This window comes from Cavia porcellus, unplaced genomic scaffold (genome assembly GCF_034190915.1).
Source record: "Cavia porcellus strain 051 isolate PalLab524CR breed Dunkin Hartley unplaced genomic scaffold, mCavPor4.1 scaffold_4, whole genome shotgun sequence".
NCBI classification, from domain to species: Eukaryota; Metazoa; Chordata; class Mammalia; order Rodentia; family Caviidae; genus Cavia; species Cavia porcellus.
This window is the reverse complement of record NW_026947487.1, coordinates 83947369-83965589: the sequence shown is the minus strand read 5'-3', so window position 1 is coordinate 83965589 and position 18221 is coordinate 83947369. Positions and strand designations below refer to the sequence as shown.

General features: G+C 51.1%; 1 protein-coding gene across 5 annotated transcripts in view; it reads right to left on the bottom strand.

Annotated features, from left to right (window-relative positions):
- Window positions 1-18221, bottom strand: part of Nlrc5 (NLR family CARD domain containing 5) — a 75252-nt gene that overhangs the window by 19703 nt on the left and 37328 nt on the right. For 3 of the 5 annotated variants that reach the window (XR_010046976.1, XM_013154922.2, XM_063247359.1), the window contains exons 15-27: window positions 17206-17295; window positions 15034-15102; window positions 14189-14248; window positions 13482-13574; window positions 12870-12953; window positions 11256-11345; window positions 10462-10506; window positions 9486-9575; window positions 8845-8928; window positions 4477-4560; window positions 2169-2258; window positions 1937-1999; window positions 1462-1545 (exon numbers count right to left, since the gene is read on the bottom strand). Coding sequence is in view for 4 of the 5 variants with exons in the window: in XM_013154922.2 (XP_013010376.1) it covers window positions 1462-1545; window positions 1937-1999; window positions 2169-2258; window positions 4477-4560; window positions 8845-8928; window positions 9486-9575; window positions 10462-10506; window positions 11256-11345; window positions 12870-12953; window positions 13482-13574; window positions 14189-14248; window positions 15034-15102; window positions 17206-17295 (1026 nt within the window). In the remaining variant the exon portion in view is untranslated. The other 2 variants (XM_063247361.1, XM_063247360.1) reach the window with 2 other exon arrangements.

Below are 18221 nucleotides of genomic sequence, written 5' to 3'. Positions count from 1 at the left end.
GTTCCCATTTCTGGATCTACTGTCACTGCTACTGACCATGCCGTCAGCACCACCAGCACCACCCAAATCATCACTGTGGCCATCACCACCACCATCCTTTCCCTCCTTGCTGGTATCACTACCAGCTCCCACATCGTCCACTACTGTCCCCTGGCCAGCATCACAGTAAACCAGTCCTCATCTTCCCCCTTCAGAAGCTGTGGGCTCCCAGCACTCCAACAGGCCTTCTGGAGTTAGAGAAAAAACAAATAGCTTTGCCTCTGCCCCCAGCCTGCATCAATGGGGACCCACAATTTCTGAACAAGAATAAATTCAGGAAAAAAAGAGTTTGGAGAACGCATTCACTCAACAGATTTATTCTTTTAATTGGGGAGCTCGGTATCTATCTGAAGCTGTCTCCAAATACTTTCTGACTTCCCTTCCGTGTAGTGTTCTGCACTTCAGCTACAATTTCAGAAACAATATGACCAGCGTGCCCCCAACATCTGAATTTCCTCCTACATCTTTGTACTTTGGATGCTTGTTTATTTTATCTTTTCCTGAGATGTTTCATTTAAAAATGGCTTTGTCTCATAAAACCACTTAATAACACGACCTTTAAAATAAAAAATTCCTCTACAATGAAAAACAGAAAAATTTGGAGACATATCATATGGCTCATTCATCTTTCTTCAAAATTCCTGATTTCATTGCCACATTTATCTCTTGGCTAAAGCACAACAAGAATTTAAACCCTCTATCACCTTCCTTCTTTCTTTCCTTCCTTCCTCTCTCTTCTTTCTTTCCTCCCTCCCTGTCTCACTCCCTCTCTCCACTTCTTTCTTTCCATAGCCAGATCCTTTATTTCCCAACCATCCTAGGCTGGATCCTAACACTCATAAGTGAAGACTGCATTGTACTAGCTGTGTGACTTGAGGCAAGTTCTTAAATTTTCTGCATCCCAATGCCCTAATCTGTAAAATGGTGGCATAATAATATCTACGGTTGCAGAAAGGATTAAAAAAAATGCAGAAAGCACTTAATATAGTGGAGAAGGTGCTCCTTAGAATGTTAGAATGTTCCTACCCATGTAGGGTCCGTACTCTGGGGCTCCAGGAGAGGCCACAGGGATAGAGGTCCCCAAGTTCTCACCCTGCCCAACTGAGGTCCCTCCTCAACTAGGCCCTTTGGTACTTATGACCACCTGCTGGGAAGCCAATGGATCCTTCACTGTAGTGCATAGCCCCCATCTGCCTGCAAGCTTGGACATACGGACCAGCACAAGGCTGAGAGGGCCTTTGACCCTTTCTGAGAAGCTGCATAGGTTAGCAGGGCAAGTGGAAAACTAGCTCTGTCCCTGTGGGAGTGGAAACTAGAGGGGGAGAGACAATCATACAGAGAAGCCTGAGGGATGTGGCCAGAATTTTGTTTGCCCTGAGAGCGGACCCTAGGGGTAGAGGTGGGTACATGACCCCTACTCACTCCAGCTGGTAGAGGTTGTCACACTTGCTCAGTGCCCGGCACAGTGGCTCCACATGCTCCTGGCGGAGGCTGCAGCCTGTGAACCTGCAGGGCAGTGAGGGGTGAGCCAGGGAGGGGGAGTTCCAGCCACCTCCATCCTGGCTGGTCCTGCATGTGCCTCTGAACTCAGGGGGGCCCCACACAAGCCTGAGTCTTCCAAAAATAGCCAGCATTTGCTGCTCCCACTCCCCAGCAGGTCCCACTCAGAATCCACATCCTGCTTCTGGATAGGGAGCAGTTCTCAAAGTGTCGTCCTCCAAAGTTAAAAGCTGGAACACCACCACTTGAGAACTGGCAATGAAAATCCTGGGACCCCAGCTGAACCCACTGAGTCAGACCCAGGAGGGAGGAAGGTCCTGCAGGTGATTCTGAGTCAAGCTGGTCTGCTTTGTCCCCAGACCCATGGGCTGCCAAGTCATGGTTTGGGGGGACTTACCCACAGCACACAACATCCTGCTTCTTTCTGGGCCCGAAGCACAGTGTGACATTGTGCAGGGACCTGGAGCAGACAGCACCTGAGTCACTGGGTGCTCCCCAGGGCATGCACCCCTGCTCCAGAAGCCCCGCCTCTGGCCCAAGTCCTGCTGTCTTCATCCCTCCTCACATTCCTCTAGTCTCCCCACCCAACCCTCCAAGACCAGTCCTGGTTTTCCTAGGACCATGCCCACCTGAGATCCACCTTCTGAACCCGTGGGCACTGGTTGACAATGTCGGCCAGTAGGAGAGGGCTTTTCGGGGACAGTCCTGTCTGGTTCAGCCTGAGAAGGAAAGTGGCAGAGCCATGCAAGATGGAGGATAAGAAAAGAGGACAGGCTGCAGGGAGAGGAAGAAGAGGACATGGAAGCTTAGCACAGCATGAGGAAACGGGCAGAGATGCAAGACAGACAAACAGGGACTGGGGGCCAGCAGTCTTGGGCTGGGGTCTTACTAGTGCTTACTGGCTCTGTGGCCTTGAACAAGTCACTTAACCTCTCTGAGCTTCAGTTTCCTTATCTGGAAAGAGGACTAATGCTAAACCTTCCTGTCCAGTATATGAGGATTTGCTTACATTTAGCAGGCACTCAGCCTGGCCTGACACCCATGCTTGGTATTACTTTAACTGCTCACTGGATGGGTGAGTCCTTGCTGAGAGAGTGGGAAGCTGCAGGGCCTCTGGGCAGAGTTTCCTGACTCTGTTCTATTGGGTTTTGGGATCTGATAATTCTTTGCCATGATGGGTGACTGTCCCTTGCCCTGCGGAGTATTTGGCAGTGTGCAGACCTCTGCTCACTAAAGGCCAATAGTGGCTCCCCAGTCCCTCATTATAACACCAAACATATCTCCATATGTTGTCCAATGTCTCCCTAAGGAGCATAATTACTCTGTTACAAATTATACCTTAGAGAAAATAAGGTGAGTCCATGTTGGCCTTAAAGGTGACCTCAGTGCCCCCATAAACCTCCATCAGCTTCTCTCACTAATGCCCTCTGAAGATGCATCCTGAGTCCAGCCATTCTACCATCAGCTCCTTCCCTTTCCCCAGCTCACACAGCTCCTCCCCTCTCTCATTTCTACTCTTGTCCCCAAGCTCCTTCTCTATCCAGTGGTCATAATGAACTTTAAAAACCCAAATCATTTCTCTGCCATTCAAGTTCCCTGGGACAAAGACCCAAGCTTCTGGCCATGGTTACCAGGCTCATGAGCCCAGCCCAGGCCATCTCTCTACTTCCTGTCCTGGGACTCTCCCTGCCAGTCACTGAGCTCTGGCCTCCGTGACCTCTGGGCTGTTTCTGGAGCCTGCCAAGCTCCACTAAGTCAGAGCTTCCCACAGGCTGTGTGCCCTGCTCTTTTCAAGGCTGACTTTATCTTCTCTTTGAGAGACAGCTCAATGTTTATTCTCAGGAATGTCCCTGACCACATCTGCTGCCATCTGAATCTTCTCTCTAACAACTCATTCATCACCTGGAAGAAGCACTTCCCACTGGCTGCAATCGTATTTGATCTCACCCCAGCCCTCCAAGCTGTGCTCCAAGGAGACAAGAGCCGCCGCTAAGACTCCAGCACCCTGGACAGTGCCTAGCCCGCAGACACACGCAGCATGGGCTGAGTAGCACAAAACTGAAGCCCTGGCAAGGGTCACACTGGTCGCCCCTTCCTACGGACAGACGAGGAGTTTGGGGCTGACACTGTGTCACACTGATCTGAAGTTTCCTGTGTGTTCATTTTGTGACCTAAGGAGCCCTTCCTGATCTGCTCTCCAGGCAACGTGGGAGCTGTGTGTTGGCACGTGAGCCGTTCTACACCTGCCCACCTCTGGCATGGTGGCACATCCTTCTCTTCCTTGAGGAGAAGCGCGACCCTCAATCCAAACCAGGCAACCCAGACAGCACCAGCCTTAGTACTTATGGTGCTGATATTAACGTTATGATTTAATTTCCTGTTGTATTTTTCCATCTCAGCTGCAGCTGCTTCCCCCCCACCCGCTAGAAGAATATTTAAAGTAAATCCTTTCTAAATTCTAACCAGTCTGAGCTGAAATTAGAAAAGTGAGCTCTAAATACTTAGGGGGATGCTGCTCGAATTCTTCCCTCTGGTGGAGTTAGATGATGACCTTTGAAAAACAGTGTGACATATACATGACCTGTATCGATGCAGACTCTTTGTAGGGGAAGGTGACCTTTCCACAGGGGAGAGAACCATGATAGTCTGCTGGCCATGCATGTTCCATTCTTAAGAGCATTTGGAGCAATTGGCTTATGGGAGGCCAGAACCCAGGGGGAGGCTGGGAGGTATTAATCCCATTTGTCAGATGAGGAAACTGAGACCCAGAGGGAATGAGTAACTGCCTCTGAGGTTGACAAAGTGCTAGGAAAGAGCTGGAAGCAGATTCAAGTTCCCGTTTGTGCTGGACAAGATGATAAGTGTCCAGGAGAAAGAGGAGGAAGGCTTTGTAGGGTAAGAGCATCAGAGGCAGGACAGGGACAAGTCCAGTCTTACTGTAGCAGGCTTAGCTGGGGAAGCTGGGGCAAGCAGTGCAGCAGGGTCTCCAGGCTCCGGTCACTCAGGGCCTTGCAGGACAATCTGTGAAAGGAAGCAGTGGAAGACATGGGGGATCTTCCAGAAAAACAGAGTGGCTGCCTCACAGCCAGAGCCTCTTGGAGATAGGACCAAGCCAGTGCTGCCTGAAACACCGGGCCCTTGAGTTAATCATGGGGCTGAGAAAAGGGGAAGTCCAGGAAAAGACTGGGTCTCGAGAAATGACATCATTTTCTGTTCTGCAGAACTTCTCTGAGGCTTGAGTAGGCTGTTGCATGCTACGAATTTCCAAGGGGCTATAGTAGACTGTTTCCCCAACTAAATGGATGAGCAGGATTATTACTGATGAAGATTAATGCTCTTTGGAACACATTCATTAAGAAAAGAAGCCAGCCATGGTGGTATGAGTCTGTAACTCTAGCCCTCTGGGGGGCTGACAGAAGAGGCTTGCAAGTCTGAACCCAACCTAGGCAACTCAGTGACTTAGAGAGACTCTATTTCAAAAATAAATTTTAAAAAAGGACTGGAATGTGGCTCAGTGTGGAGGTCTTGGGTTCAATATCTAGTGTAAAAATGTCATTTTCATCCAGAGGGATGACCAAGTGAGCAGAGACTCAGCATGGGAAAAATGTGGCCATCAAAGCCGACCCACCAGTTTGTCACTCATGGGGTCATTCAACAGAACCCTGGGGACAGAGGGAAACTGGACGCCTGCCTTGTGTCTCTGCTCTGAGGATCTGGGGTTTACAAACAATGCCCCCCCCGGGGGGGGGGACAGGAGCCATTTCCTGCACTCAGAGCCTTGGGGATGGGCTCCTTCTGCCTTCTCCTTTGCCCTTTGCTGCCCTTCTTTCCTGTTTCCTTTTCCTGTTCTCCACACTGCGGCTCCCAGCTTCCGGCTCATCTATCTGCACTGGTTGATTGGGAAGGGAGCGGGGCGAAGGATTCCAGTTTCAGTGTGGGGGAGGGTGGAGTGGGAGGAGCAGCTTATGGTTCTGGAGCAGAAGTCCAAGGTGGCAACTCTGCCAGGGCCCAGCTGCAGGCTTGGCTCTGTCCTTTCAGCCTCCAAGCTGGAGCAAAGGCCTAAGAAAAGCCACACCTGCAGTCTTCAGCAAGGCTGGTTTTTCCATAACACCTCTGGGCATGGGGCTTCCCACCTGATCCCCAAATACATAGTGCTGTGACCTCTGTTTGGCTAAAAAGAGGGTTTACAGGCTTTAAAAAAATGGAAACTTTACTCAAGCATCACCCCACACAGTGCACCAAGAGGAACTGAGGCAAACAGGAGCTGCCAGGAGCTGAACCAACCTCCTTGGCTTCCCTGGAAACATACCAGGAGCCAGTGAGCCACGAGCAGCACTTCAGTGGTAAGTACCTTGAAGCTTACTGATGACGAGTGGTCACGGCACTCTACAGCCGGCAAAGAGCTTCTGTAATCATTCTCCCACTTCTCCCAGTCACAGCTGAGACCCAAGGGTGCTCAGACCACCCAGCTTTGCCTGCAGGCTTTCTACACCAGGCCCCCACTGCCAGAGGTGAGCTCTGTCCCAAAGCATCCTGTCATCCCGTGTCTCTCCACACCTGGCCCAGGATGTGGGGTACAGTAGTTGCTTAACAGTTAAATAAGGAAGAGCTCTTTCGAGCACTGCAGGGCAGCCTAAATGCCCTGGGCGGGGTGCAGCAGGGTGGGGGGTGTCAGGTGCAGCACACCCACCCACTCTGTGGATGGGCAAAAGCCCACAGTGTGTAAAACACACACAAGAGAGAATCAGGGACAATTAAATATTGATGGATATTTGATAATTTTAAGGAATCATTGTTAATATTTTAGGTCTGCTAATGATTTTGTGGTTATGTTAAAAATACAGAGCACTTATTGCTATGCATACTGAAATATTTACAGACAAAATTATGAGGTATCTGGGAACTGCTTCAAAACAACTCAAAGTAGCCAGTCACAGCGGCACAAGCTTGTAAGCCCAGCACTTGTACTGGGCTGAGGCACGAGGACTGCAAGTTCAAGCCCAGCCTGGATGAGTAAGTGATTTAGTGGGACCCTGTCTCAAAATTTTAAAAAGAAATGGAGATACAGCTCATTGTGAAGGTCCTGGGTTCAATCAGCAATACTGAAAATAAATAAAAATCTCTCACAGTGTGTGTGTGTGTGTGTGTGTGTGTGTGTGTGTGTGTGTGTGTGCATGTGTGTAGGGTTATGACATGATACCTACTGAGGCAGGTGGAGGGCATCTGAATGTCCTTTTCTCATTGGACTCACTATTCTCATTACTTTTATATATACTTAAAAGCCTTCATAATAAAAGTGCTGTTTAAATTAAAAAGTAGCTCTACAGAGGGAACTCAGCTCAGCCTTGGCAAGAGATGCAGGTCACTATCAGGATGCAGCCCTGCTAAGATGCGCCGAGAAAGGCACTTGGCCTCTGCAGTGTTGTTCCCCAAACCCAAAACCCACTTTAACCAGACAAGCCTTAACCAAGGGACAGCTTGCAAAATATCTGACTGAAGCTCCTCAAACATTTAAGGACATGAAAAGCAAAGGAAGAATGAGAAACCATCAGCGACCAGAAGAGACTAAGGAGGATGAGGTCTAAGTGCAGTGTGGGGTGGCAGGCGGGACTCTGGATCGGAGGCAGAACAGGTGTTCGTGCAAGGTCAGCAAAGGGGAAGTTAGTCATGTAGCTAGGCTGGTTTTTCCCTTATGACAAATGCAACGTAAGGTACTGACAAAAGGGAAAATGTTTCCAATTTTTCTAAATAAAACTAATCTAAGGTAACTTGTTTTTAAAAAATGAATCAGAGCTGAGCGTGGTGCATGCACGTAATAGCAGCCACTTGGGAGGCTGAGGCAGGACAGTTGAAAATTTAAAGTCAGTTTGGGCAACTTCATGAAAAATAAAAAAATAATATCAGGCCCATATAGCCTGATCTTCAGGGAAATCACATTCTACAGTTCTGAAACAAAAGCTAGCAGCAGGGAGATCTTGCATGGTAAGATCCTTCATCTTTCGAACAATGTAAAAAACCCTGTCTCTCCAGTCACGTGTCCAAACATGGAGAACAGTACAGGAAGGACATCAGGGGGTCAGCGCGATCGTCCTGTTGGTTAGGGTGGAAAGGTTGGTTCAGATGGAGCCAGAAACCAAGGAACAACACTGTAGCAAAATGGAAAAACACATATGGTGTGACATGAGTGAAATTGTGGATTTCAAATAAATACTAAACATCCTTCATCTGAAAATCCAAAATCTGATTTGACACCAGAAAGGAAAAATTCCTAACTGCATGTGAGGGGCTTCCAGTCAAAATGGAATCACACTAAAAATGTATAAAATGGCCTTCAGGAGTGTATACAAAACATGAACTTATTTATTTATGTATTTATTTATTATTTATTGGAGACAGAGAATAGATATACATTTCAGGCTGGCCCTGGCTCACTATGTAGTCCAGGAAGGCCTCAAACTTGCACAGATCTTCCTGCCTCACACCCCCCTATGCTGGGATGACAGGCACAGGCCTCTGTGCCTGGCGAATTTTGTGTTTAGACTTGGGTCGCATCCCCACCATGTCTCATTATGTATATGTAAATGTCCTGAAAAAAAATCCCAAACCCAAAGCACTCTGTGGCCCCATGTGTTTTGGATAAGGGATGCTCAACTTGAAGGAGAAAACGATGTGCTAGTGAGCAAGAAGTAGGAGTCCACCTGGACAGAGGACAAAGCGGGCTGGGTGACAAAAAGGCTTTGCTTGGGTGAGTCGGGCTTTGGCTTGGAGATCTTTATTTTGTGTCAATTATTGCAACAGAATTACAACAGTGGTGTAAGGGAGGTGACTCCATTCTGACAAAGGTGAGACCCAGGGAGTTAACCGCATTTGCCCAAAGTCACCCACCTTGTAGGTGGCTGAGCCAGAATTCCTCACTGCAAGTGTAGGTTCAGCCATGGTCTAGGTGTTTGGGCTGTGTGGGGCTGGGAGAGGGGGAGGCCCCAGGAAGAGGACTACCCTAGGGAACAGCCTTTGAAAGCACCGAGATCAGGGCACAGAGGCAGGCCTGAGTGGTGCCTGCACAAGGAAAGAAGGGGCTCCTGGGTGTCCCAAGCAAGTGTGGGAAGGAAAAGGTTGGGACCATGGTGCCCAAGGTGGTGGTGGAGCTACTAGGAGACAGTCACCCTCCTGATAAGCCTGGGGACTCCCACAGGGAGGGCTAGCAGGGTCTGGTGGGAAGGGACAAGGACAAACTCCCTGGCTTCTAACCAGGAAGCCCCTCCTGGGCCCCACATGGTGCCCTTCAGGCTGTGTCTTGTCACTTACTGGACTTCTAGTGGCCCTGGACATTTCTCCAGCGCTGTGCAGAGGCGGATAAGGCTAGGTGGCTGCAGCTGACATTCCTTGAGGCTGAGACAGGACAGTGGGCAGGGCAGAGGATCAGAGCAGGCTGGGCCCCTTCCAGCCAGTGACACACCCTCCCCACCTCCACCCATCCTGCAGAGCACTCTCTCCTCTCCCCACTGGGAGGACCTCACTACCCAGCTGTGGCCTTCAGCCCCTCACTGCAGAGCTGAAGAACTTTGTAACTCCCAGGCTGGGCTCTAGCAAAGACAGCCTCCACCTCTCCTTCTTCTTGACTGTATATTTGGGGAGAGAGGCTATCTGTTTTCTAGAAAATGGTATCCCAAAGCAGAGTCAACCCCATACAAGGAGCAGCTGGGCTGTCACCCATGCTGCAAATAAATGCGGATTCTGTTCAGGGAGAGGACCAGGGCCTGGGTCCACTGAGCGGCCCGAACCCCAGCTCTGGCCCTCACAATCCCTCTCCTTTCTTTTTTCTTCTATCAAACTCTCTCTTTTCCCTTTGTCCCAATCCTAAACCCTAGAGCCCCAGCCTCTGCTCATTTCCTGACTCTTCACCTCCATTGTGGTTACTCCCCGGAGAAAGAAGTGGGAGAAAGTACCAGAAGCTCCTGGGGATGCAGTGCTGATGGAATCTCGATAGCTGGGCTCCTGCTGGGAATTCTGGCAAACATCCACCGGTCAGTTTGTCCCTGGAAGTAGGGAGACCATGACAGAGGGAAAGTTCAAGCCATTCACATTGGATCCATGCTCAGAAGTCAGGACTGGAAGGGACAACCAAGGCACTAGATCTGAATCCAGCCCCTCATTGTACAGGTGGGGAAACTGAGGCTCAGGAAAGGAAGCCAGCAGCTTACACATGTCCAGCATGGCAGCACCTGACCAGGTTAGGGGAGTCAGGACAGAGCCCTAACCCTAACCCTGTTCCACCAACGTAGCATTCATGACTTCTGCCTCCTTCTATCTCAGATTTCAGGGGTCCTCAGAAACAGAGACCTCCAGCCTGAGGAGTAAGACCCCATAGCCTTGGGCAACCCCTGACTTCGGACAGCCCACCTGCGTTATGGCCTCACTGGGCCCTCCTGATTCCTCCCTTGGGCAGCCAACCTTTCCAGGTGAGACTGGGACACCTGCGGCCACTAGGGGGCAGCCCGGAGCAACTGAAACCGGCTAAAACCACTCATTGTTTATTGTGAAGATGTGAAACCCTTTTGTTCCTCAGAGCACCAACGGTCCCCTGGCTCTCAAGTGTGATTCTCAGAATGTAAAGAGCAATGTGGGCAGAAATCACCCCAGGGCAGAAACCTAACTGCCCTCCTGGTTCCGCCCACACAGCAGCAGGTGCCAGTGTAGCTCTGCCCTGGAATCAGCCACCACCGCCTGTGCATGCTCACTGCCCTCCTCCAGGACAGGTTTAATTTAACCCTGTTACTGCTTACATGGCGAGTGGGAGCAGGGCAGCCACAGATGCAGCATTAATTCCAGTGTTCCAGGACCCCCCTACCAAGTACTCTATTCTTGGGCTGAGTGAACCATAGTGCAAAGGGAAGCCCGCTTCCCAGAACACCCCCTTCTCACCTGCCTCTCTTGTCACCTCTCAGGAGGATGTGCTGGCTCTCAAAGCTGGAAGCAAAGAGGAAGCAGCTGTCTGAGAAAGGACAAAGAGCCCCCCCCCCGCCCCCAAATCCCTGAGAGACAGGCCTGGCCAGGCCATGAGGGCTGGGAGGTGGCCTGCTGTTTTAGCGGTTATCACAATCAGCCAATTGAGCAATCTACGTGTATCAAGGCACATATGCAGTGTACCATCACCGTTAGCCACTGCCATCTTACAACACAACTGCAAGGGAAGATATGATTCTTAGACCCACTTTATAGATAGGGATAACAAGGCAGGACAAGCTCAAGGACTTGCCACCCACAGCTCCACAAGGGGGAAGGAGGGAAGCCTGACCCATCTACCATGGCATCTCTACTCTTGGGGACCCCAAAGGGAGGCAGGCAGTGCTCGCCTGACACCATGGAGGCCCCTCACGTGGAGCTGCCAGGCTGGCGGGGGCTGCCCTCTAGGGTTCATCACCTTCAGTGATCTCACAATTAGGGCAAGTCCCTGAGTCCCTAAGGGCCACCGGGGAGCTCCAAACTTGCCTTTAAGTATCCAAGGACAACCTGGGGAGTGCATAAGAGAGAGGGTCTCTGAGGCCACACTTTCCATGTAATCATTCATTTGGTGGGCATCTGTCACAAGCTCACTGCCCTTGGTAATACCCAGGACACTAGGTGATGATAGGTAGAGACGTGGCAAAGGAGGGCCCCAAGCGGGAGCTGATGGCTTATGGCATGGGGGGTGTGGCTGGACAGAGAGGTGCACTCACCTGACCTCTAAGTGGCAAACCCACTGCAGAGTGGACAGGCACTGGGCCAAATGGAACACGGCATCCAGGGATAAGTCATTCTCACTGAGGCTGGAGATCACAGGAGTGACACTGACGAGGGCACCCAGCACCCTGCGTCAGTGCACTGGGCAGGTGGGGCTGGCCCTGATTCCAGATGGTGGAATCACTGAGCCCCAGGTGGTCAGAAAGCCCCCTCCCAACTTCACAGTGCAACTGGGTAACAGGCCAACACAGGTCATTGGTGACGGATTCCAGTGGTTCCTTGGTCTGAGTGGACCCAAAGAGTGCTTTTAGGCCAGAGCTGGGCTCCATCTCCCCACCTAAGAAAGTGGTGGACCCATTGCAAAACAGACATGTGGGCCTCTGTGCAAAAAGCAGGGACAGAGATCCTCCTCTTTTCTGGTCCCTCTGCCAATCTGCCATGGGGCTTTGTATTCACCATTTAAATTGTCTCCTCGAGCCCAAGGTCTCGCAGCACTGGTTCAGCCAGCACTCAGGGTACTCAGAAGACCACATGGGGGTGAGCCCATAAATTCTACCTGCATGTCATTTGCCTGCAGAGCAAAGGCTTTCCCACTGGGGCAAGTGCAGCCCCAAGCAGGCTCAAAGGCGACACCCTCTCCTTGTCTGCTTCCTCTGGATGCACTGTCCAAGCAGGAAGGACCTCAGGCTGTGGCCCTTATTCCAGGCCTATAGCCACAAGCAGTGGCCACAGCTACCCCTTAGATAGACCAAGGGCTCAGAGAGCTGACAACATCCCCGAGATCACACAGTAAGTAGGTAGCAGAACTGGCCTGAAACCTAGGAGCCACAACCTCTTGCTAGGGTTCCTCATGCTTCAGCCCAAAAAGCCTTGGGAGAAGCAGCAGCTGTCGGAGCCAAAAGCACCTGGGGCCTTTTAGGATCCAGGAACTCTGGTCTAGTGAAGGCAAGGTTTGGGGTGCCTGAGCTCCTCCCATGGCCTCCCTTCCATGTTGAACACTTTGCCTCTTCAGGTCCCCTGCAGGGACCAGGCTGAGCCCCAGCAAGGCCCCAGGTGAGGTTGGAAGGGCTACCCTCTCCCCCTAAGTGTCCCTTCAACTCTTGTGCTTTTTGGGCTTGGGGAGCCCAGGGATACCACACCTGCCTGGTATCCTCTCTGCTCTAAAGCCTCCCTGACTGCCCAACCCAAGGCCCATCAAACAATCCTGCCCTGGAACCCCAAAGCCAGAAGAGCTGCTGGCCACCAATCATTATGCCCCCAGGCTTCCACAGTTTTTCCCATAATGCCCCCATGTTCCCTTAACACTGGGGAACATGGGGCCACTTTGCCTTTGGTGGCCCAGGGAGGCCTGTAGATGCACAAAGAACAGCTGGGTCACTGGGTCACAAGGCCAGAGTCTCTGTGAAGGGCGCTGTTGCTTGCTCTAATGTGCACAGACAGCTGTTGCCCTGTACGGAGCTGTCACCCTGCCCCGGTCAGGGACTGGGCCCAAAGGTTCACATGCGTTTTCTCACAGCATCTTTAGTATAACCAGGAGGGGCAAGGTGACACAGTGCTCCCACTTACCCTGCAGAAGACCACCCCAGGGGCTCTGCCAGGTGGCCACTTACTTCAAGGACTGCAGGGGCCCCAGCCCTGGGAGCAGCTGGGCCAGCAGTGCGGTCCCTTCGTCCCTTAGAGCGTTGCCTGAGAAGCTGAAAAGGGAAAGGAGAGGTCAGCAGAGGCCCAGTGGGCTCAGCAGCAGCATGGTTCTGGTTCCTCTGCCCTAGCCCTCCCAGTTTCTTCTGAGACCAGGACACAGCCTGGACCACGTGAACAGTGCTCAGCCCGTCCCATCGAGGCTGTTCTGTGAGATTCATGGACTCCTAGTGGATCAGTGTGGGCTTCAGAGGGTGGGGGTGCATAGTCAAGGGGGGAATCATTCATCAGATTCTCTCACTTCAGGAGAGAAAGAACTGCTGACTTCAATCTTAAAAATCAAATAGAATCTTGGCACTCTGGGAGGCTGAGGGAGTAGGATTGAAAATTTCAGCCCAGCCTGGGTAACTTAGTGAGACCATTCCTCAAAATAAAAAAGGGCTGGGGATATATAGCGCAGTGTGAAGGCCCTGGATTCAATCCCTACAAAAGCACCAAAGGGCCCCCAAAGTGAAACACTAATGCACTAACACTGAGGAACTCTGATTGTCCCACATGCTGCCTACCAAGGTGCAAACACTCACTCGAGGTGACCGTGGCGGGCAAGGTGGTGGCTTCCTTCCAGTGCCTTACAGAGTTCTTCTAGGTGCTTGGCCAAGAAACCGCAATGTGTCAGCCTGCAGAGGGGCAGATACACAGCTCTGCACCACCTGCCTGTTGCACAGAGGTGACAGCCACCTGTCACTCCAGATCTAGAGAGACAGGCTTCCAGGGGAAGAGGGACCTTGGGACATCTAGTATCCAGAAGGACAGAAAGACAGACAGGCAAGAGGGTTCGACATAAACAAATATCAACAGGATATCACACAGGGGCAGAGAGAGTCAGAGATGAGACAGACAGGAAGCCAGACAAAAAGTCTAAGGGGAGTAGAGAAAGAAACTATGAGATGTAGGTGATGGGACAGAGCTAGAGGCACAGAACAGGAGGCGGGTGGGTGGGAAGCCTGCAGGGACCAGGCTGAGCCCCAGCGAGGCCCCAGGCGAGGTTGGAAGGGCTACCCTCTCCCCCTAAGTGTCCCTTCAACTCTTGTGCTTTTTGGGCTTGGGGAGCCCAGGGAAGGTGACCAACGGGGTGTCCTGCCTGGGGTGGGCTAAGCAGGAAGGAGGAAGCAGGGAAGCCAGCACCCAGCTCCTGGACACTGCAGGGCACGGTGACCCTAAGGAACATGTGTGCTTGGGGCTGGAGGCTTGGGGATAAGCTGGAACCCCATGTGCCAGGCCATCACTGTACCTGATCCCTCGGGGTGGCTCAGAGTCTGTCGAGGATGTGAGATCATCAAGAAATGCAGCCCTGCAGGGACACACACACTAAGACCCTCCAGCAAACGTCTGATCCCCTGTCTCCAAAGTCCATCCCCTCCTCACCTGTCACCAGTCAACCCTTACTCAGCCTGGAGTCAGTGTGATCTCAGTTCCCACTTGGCCTGGTATGTGACAGGGGATAAGTCACCCAACCTCTCAGTGAGGTAATATTTATCTGAATTGTCTTAGTTCAGTGTTTGGTACACACATAGAAAATGCTCCATTATCCTTGGCGTCTATTACCATTAATTTTATCATCATCATCAGTGACACTGGAGATGTCAGCCCCACCACTAGCCAAACCTTCAAAGTCCAAACCTTTTAGAGGAAATTGTGGGAGGACATCAAGGAGCAAAGACCCGAATCTTTGCCCAAATACTGGGCTGGGGCAATCCAGGAGGGTAGCCTGGAGAAGGCAAACACCCTCTAAAGTGTCCTCCTGCCAAAGGGAGCCAGAAGTTCTGACCGTCATCAGAGCTACAAGCCAGGGAATCTTCTGAGTTTAGGCTGGAGGCTCCCTAACATCACAGTCTGGCAATCCCAGCCCCATCCCAGCATGTCATCCACATCCTACACCTCAGGGGTCTCTTCAGGCCACGAAACAGAGAGGCCGCTCTCTTCCAGCCGTCTCCCCTTAAGCTGCATCGCTGTCCCCTCTCCTCACTTCTGCTCCATCAGGAATTCACCGTCCTCCCTGGCAGCTGACCCCGCTGCACATAGGTGAGGTCAGGGAGGATACCTGAGCCAGAGAGGAGTGGTGCCTGGGGGTCCTACCTCTCCTGGGTCCCCTGCCGCTCATCTGCCTCTTGGGCAAACATAAGCACCACCGTCTTCTGCAGCAGGCTGCGGAGAGAAGAGAGGTTCCAAGCAGGTCACCTTGTCCCTGCTGCCCCATGCCTGGTCTGACCTCTGCGTGAAGGGACCCCATGGAAACAAGCCCCACCCCAGCCCAGCAGCTGGCCCTTCCTCTTTTTTCCTATTTCCTCTGGCTTAAGAGGCCTGAGGTCTTTCTACCATGGATTCTATAAATGCATCTACTGCCACGGAAGCCCTTGATTCAAGGCAAGTCTGTGGAAAAGAGTCTGCTGCCTTCTCCCTGGTCTGGGCCTCAGGAGGCGATCCTCCTGCCTCTGTCCATCAGTCGTTCTTGGGCTCCAAGCACTCTGGGCTTGGGCTGCTGGCTTTCACATAACCGGAGTATGGTATGGGGTTGAAATGATGAATGTTTACATTTTTAAAAAAATTTATTACAGTTAAAGGTATTGCCATGAATCCTCCTTGGATCACTCTACTTCAAACACTCTTATTCCATCGCTCTTGCCACTTTCTGAAGTAGTTCTGAAGTCCTCTTATGTGAGTCTTGTTAGTTAGTTGTGACGCTGTGGCTGCCTTGGTGTCCTGGATCGATTTAAAATGTTTACATGGTCATTTTGCCTTTGGAAGAGTCAGAAGTTGCCTGTGCCAGATCTGGTGTGTCAGGTGGAGGAGGAAGGACGCGTCCTGACGTTTTTCACCAGCCTGCCTTTCCACTGGGCGGAGCTCGGCAGCTGTGTTCACTAGATCATATTTTAATCATACCTCGTGAAGACATTCATGGCAGAAGACTTCCAGAACTGCTTTCACAAAATGGCGAAGATGGATCAGCGTGTGGGAAGCGAGGGCGAGTATTCTGTGGGCCACTCATGGCAATATGTCTTTTACTGTAATACTTTTAAGTATGTAAACATTCACCATCGATTTTGATTGCACCACATAAATCTCTGTGATCAATCTTAACCTTTTGGGATGGGTCTTTCAGATCACTAGCTTTTTAATGTAATTACTCTTTTTCTTTAAAAGATGAGACTTGACAGATTCTCTTTTAAAAGTTTCTTTTGCAGCTCTCAAGAAACAGGAAATTAGGCTGGCAAGTTATAATTAGTAATAATTGATCATTGTTGAAGGGAACAGAGTTTACAATTTTCTCTACCTCTGAGTATGTTTGAAAAGCTTTACTATACAGATGATTATCAAAAGTTTTGTGTTTACTTAATATACCATAGTCATCCCTTCATATTAAAAATGTATCTATTATCATCTTTTCATGGTTGCATGGTTACGTTTTTTTCTGTAAGTAACAGCTTATTTAACTAATATCCTGTCTGCCGCGTTAAAAGCACATAGTATTCCAGTTTTTCCTGTTGTAACCAACCCTGGGTGAGCATGCCTATGGTTACACACGTTCACGCTATCATGACGACTTGGTTAGGATAAGTTCCTAGAAGTGAACACAGTGTCATTTAGGACCCACTTAGGGCCTTTACTGAGTCTTCATATAACGTGAACCAAGGTCTCTAGTCTACCTCATGTGTGAGCCCAGCTTCTCCTTCTGTGAGGTGTGTAAGGCAGGAACTTCCTCTAAGCAAATGCCTCCAACGGGCACTGCATGGACACTGAGTCACACTTGTCCCCAGATCCCTATACTAAACAGTGAAACCTATGGAAATAAGGTTGGGCTCTGTCCTAGGTGGGGCTCCTTGTTCACTTGTGCATGTGATATTGCTTTCAGGAGAAAACTGTAAAGGGGTGTGGAAAACTGGGTGGCACAGGTCCCAGGCCTGGTCCCAGGGAGCTCTGGGATGCAAAGGACTCTACACAGTTTGTCCCTGCAGAGGCACAGCTGGAGAGTTGTGCTTTCTACTCTGACTCTGCAGCTCCTGGTGTAACCCGCCCAGGTGTCTCTGGCCCCGAACAGCCCCACAGCTCACCTGAGGAGCCGGTGCCCACGGCAGCTGGGCAGAGGTGCACCAGCCAGGACAGGGGCCGGGCAGGGTGCCAACGATATTTTCTAGAGGTCTGTCCCTGAGGCCTGGGCTCAGAAAGAATTCGGAGAACTTTAGAGGGGATGATGGGAGAGCCCAGGGCTCTAGTTTGGGATGAGAGTGACAGGACTGTCAAGGGTCCCACCTGATATGCAGCTCTGCTAGGCTCTCGCATGAGTTCACAGCCCTTAGCACACAGGACACCCCATCCACAGAGAGGTGGTTGTCGCTGAGGCTGGGGAGAGGAGGAGAGAAGGCTCATCAGCAGGCTCCTGTCGCTGCTCTTGGTGTAACAGCTTACTGGATGACACTCCTGGGTTCCTAAAGGATCCTGGCCTGTGTGGCTGTGCTAAGAGACACATGACCTGCACCCTGGGCTCAATCAAGTTCTCCTGCTCAATCTAGAAGAACTGGCTGAGGGCTCCCCTTTATCTGAACCTCAGTTTCCTGATCTGTACAATAACCACCATCTTTTGATTCTGATGGACTAGGCTGTGTATTAAGGACTTTGTACATATATAGCCCCATGGAATCCCATTTTACAAACAGAGAAACTGAGGCCAGGGGACATTCCATCACGTTCCCGGGTCCATAAAGCCAATAAGTGGCAGAGTCAAAGCCAAGACCCCAAATTTACACAACCTCAGTGCTCCTCTAACTCCAGCCCAAGTGTGATCCTAACATCCCAACACTCCGCTCCCATCCAAACACTAGCTCTGTCTCCCCTCCGGGAAGAACCACAATATACTCAGCAGCCTCATACTCCTCCTTCCCTTCTCGGCACCCCAACACCCACTCTTTCACCCCTAGAATTGTACCCCCATTTCCTACTTCAATGTCCTAATCCAACACCCCAACACCCACGCACCCCATGTCTCACTTCTGCGCAGTGTAACACCCCTTTCCCACTTCAGGGATGAAACGGAAGCAAGCCACCAATGACTGTGAATACGACTCCCCACGTGTGAGGGGACACAGAGCTGGGACTGTCAGAAGCTCAGAGCAGAGGCAAAGGCAAGGCATGGTCAAACCATCTCTGAGGGATCTGGAGAATGCAGGGTGGCCGGCTGATCAGCATGGTCACTACCAATGGCAGGTGAGGGAACCAGGGCTGGCAGGGACCAGGTGGGGCTTTCTGGGACCCTCTCAATCACCAGAGGT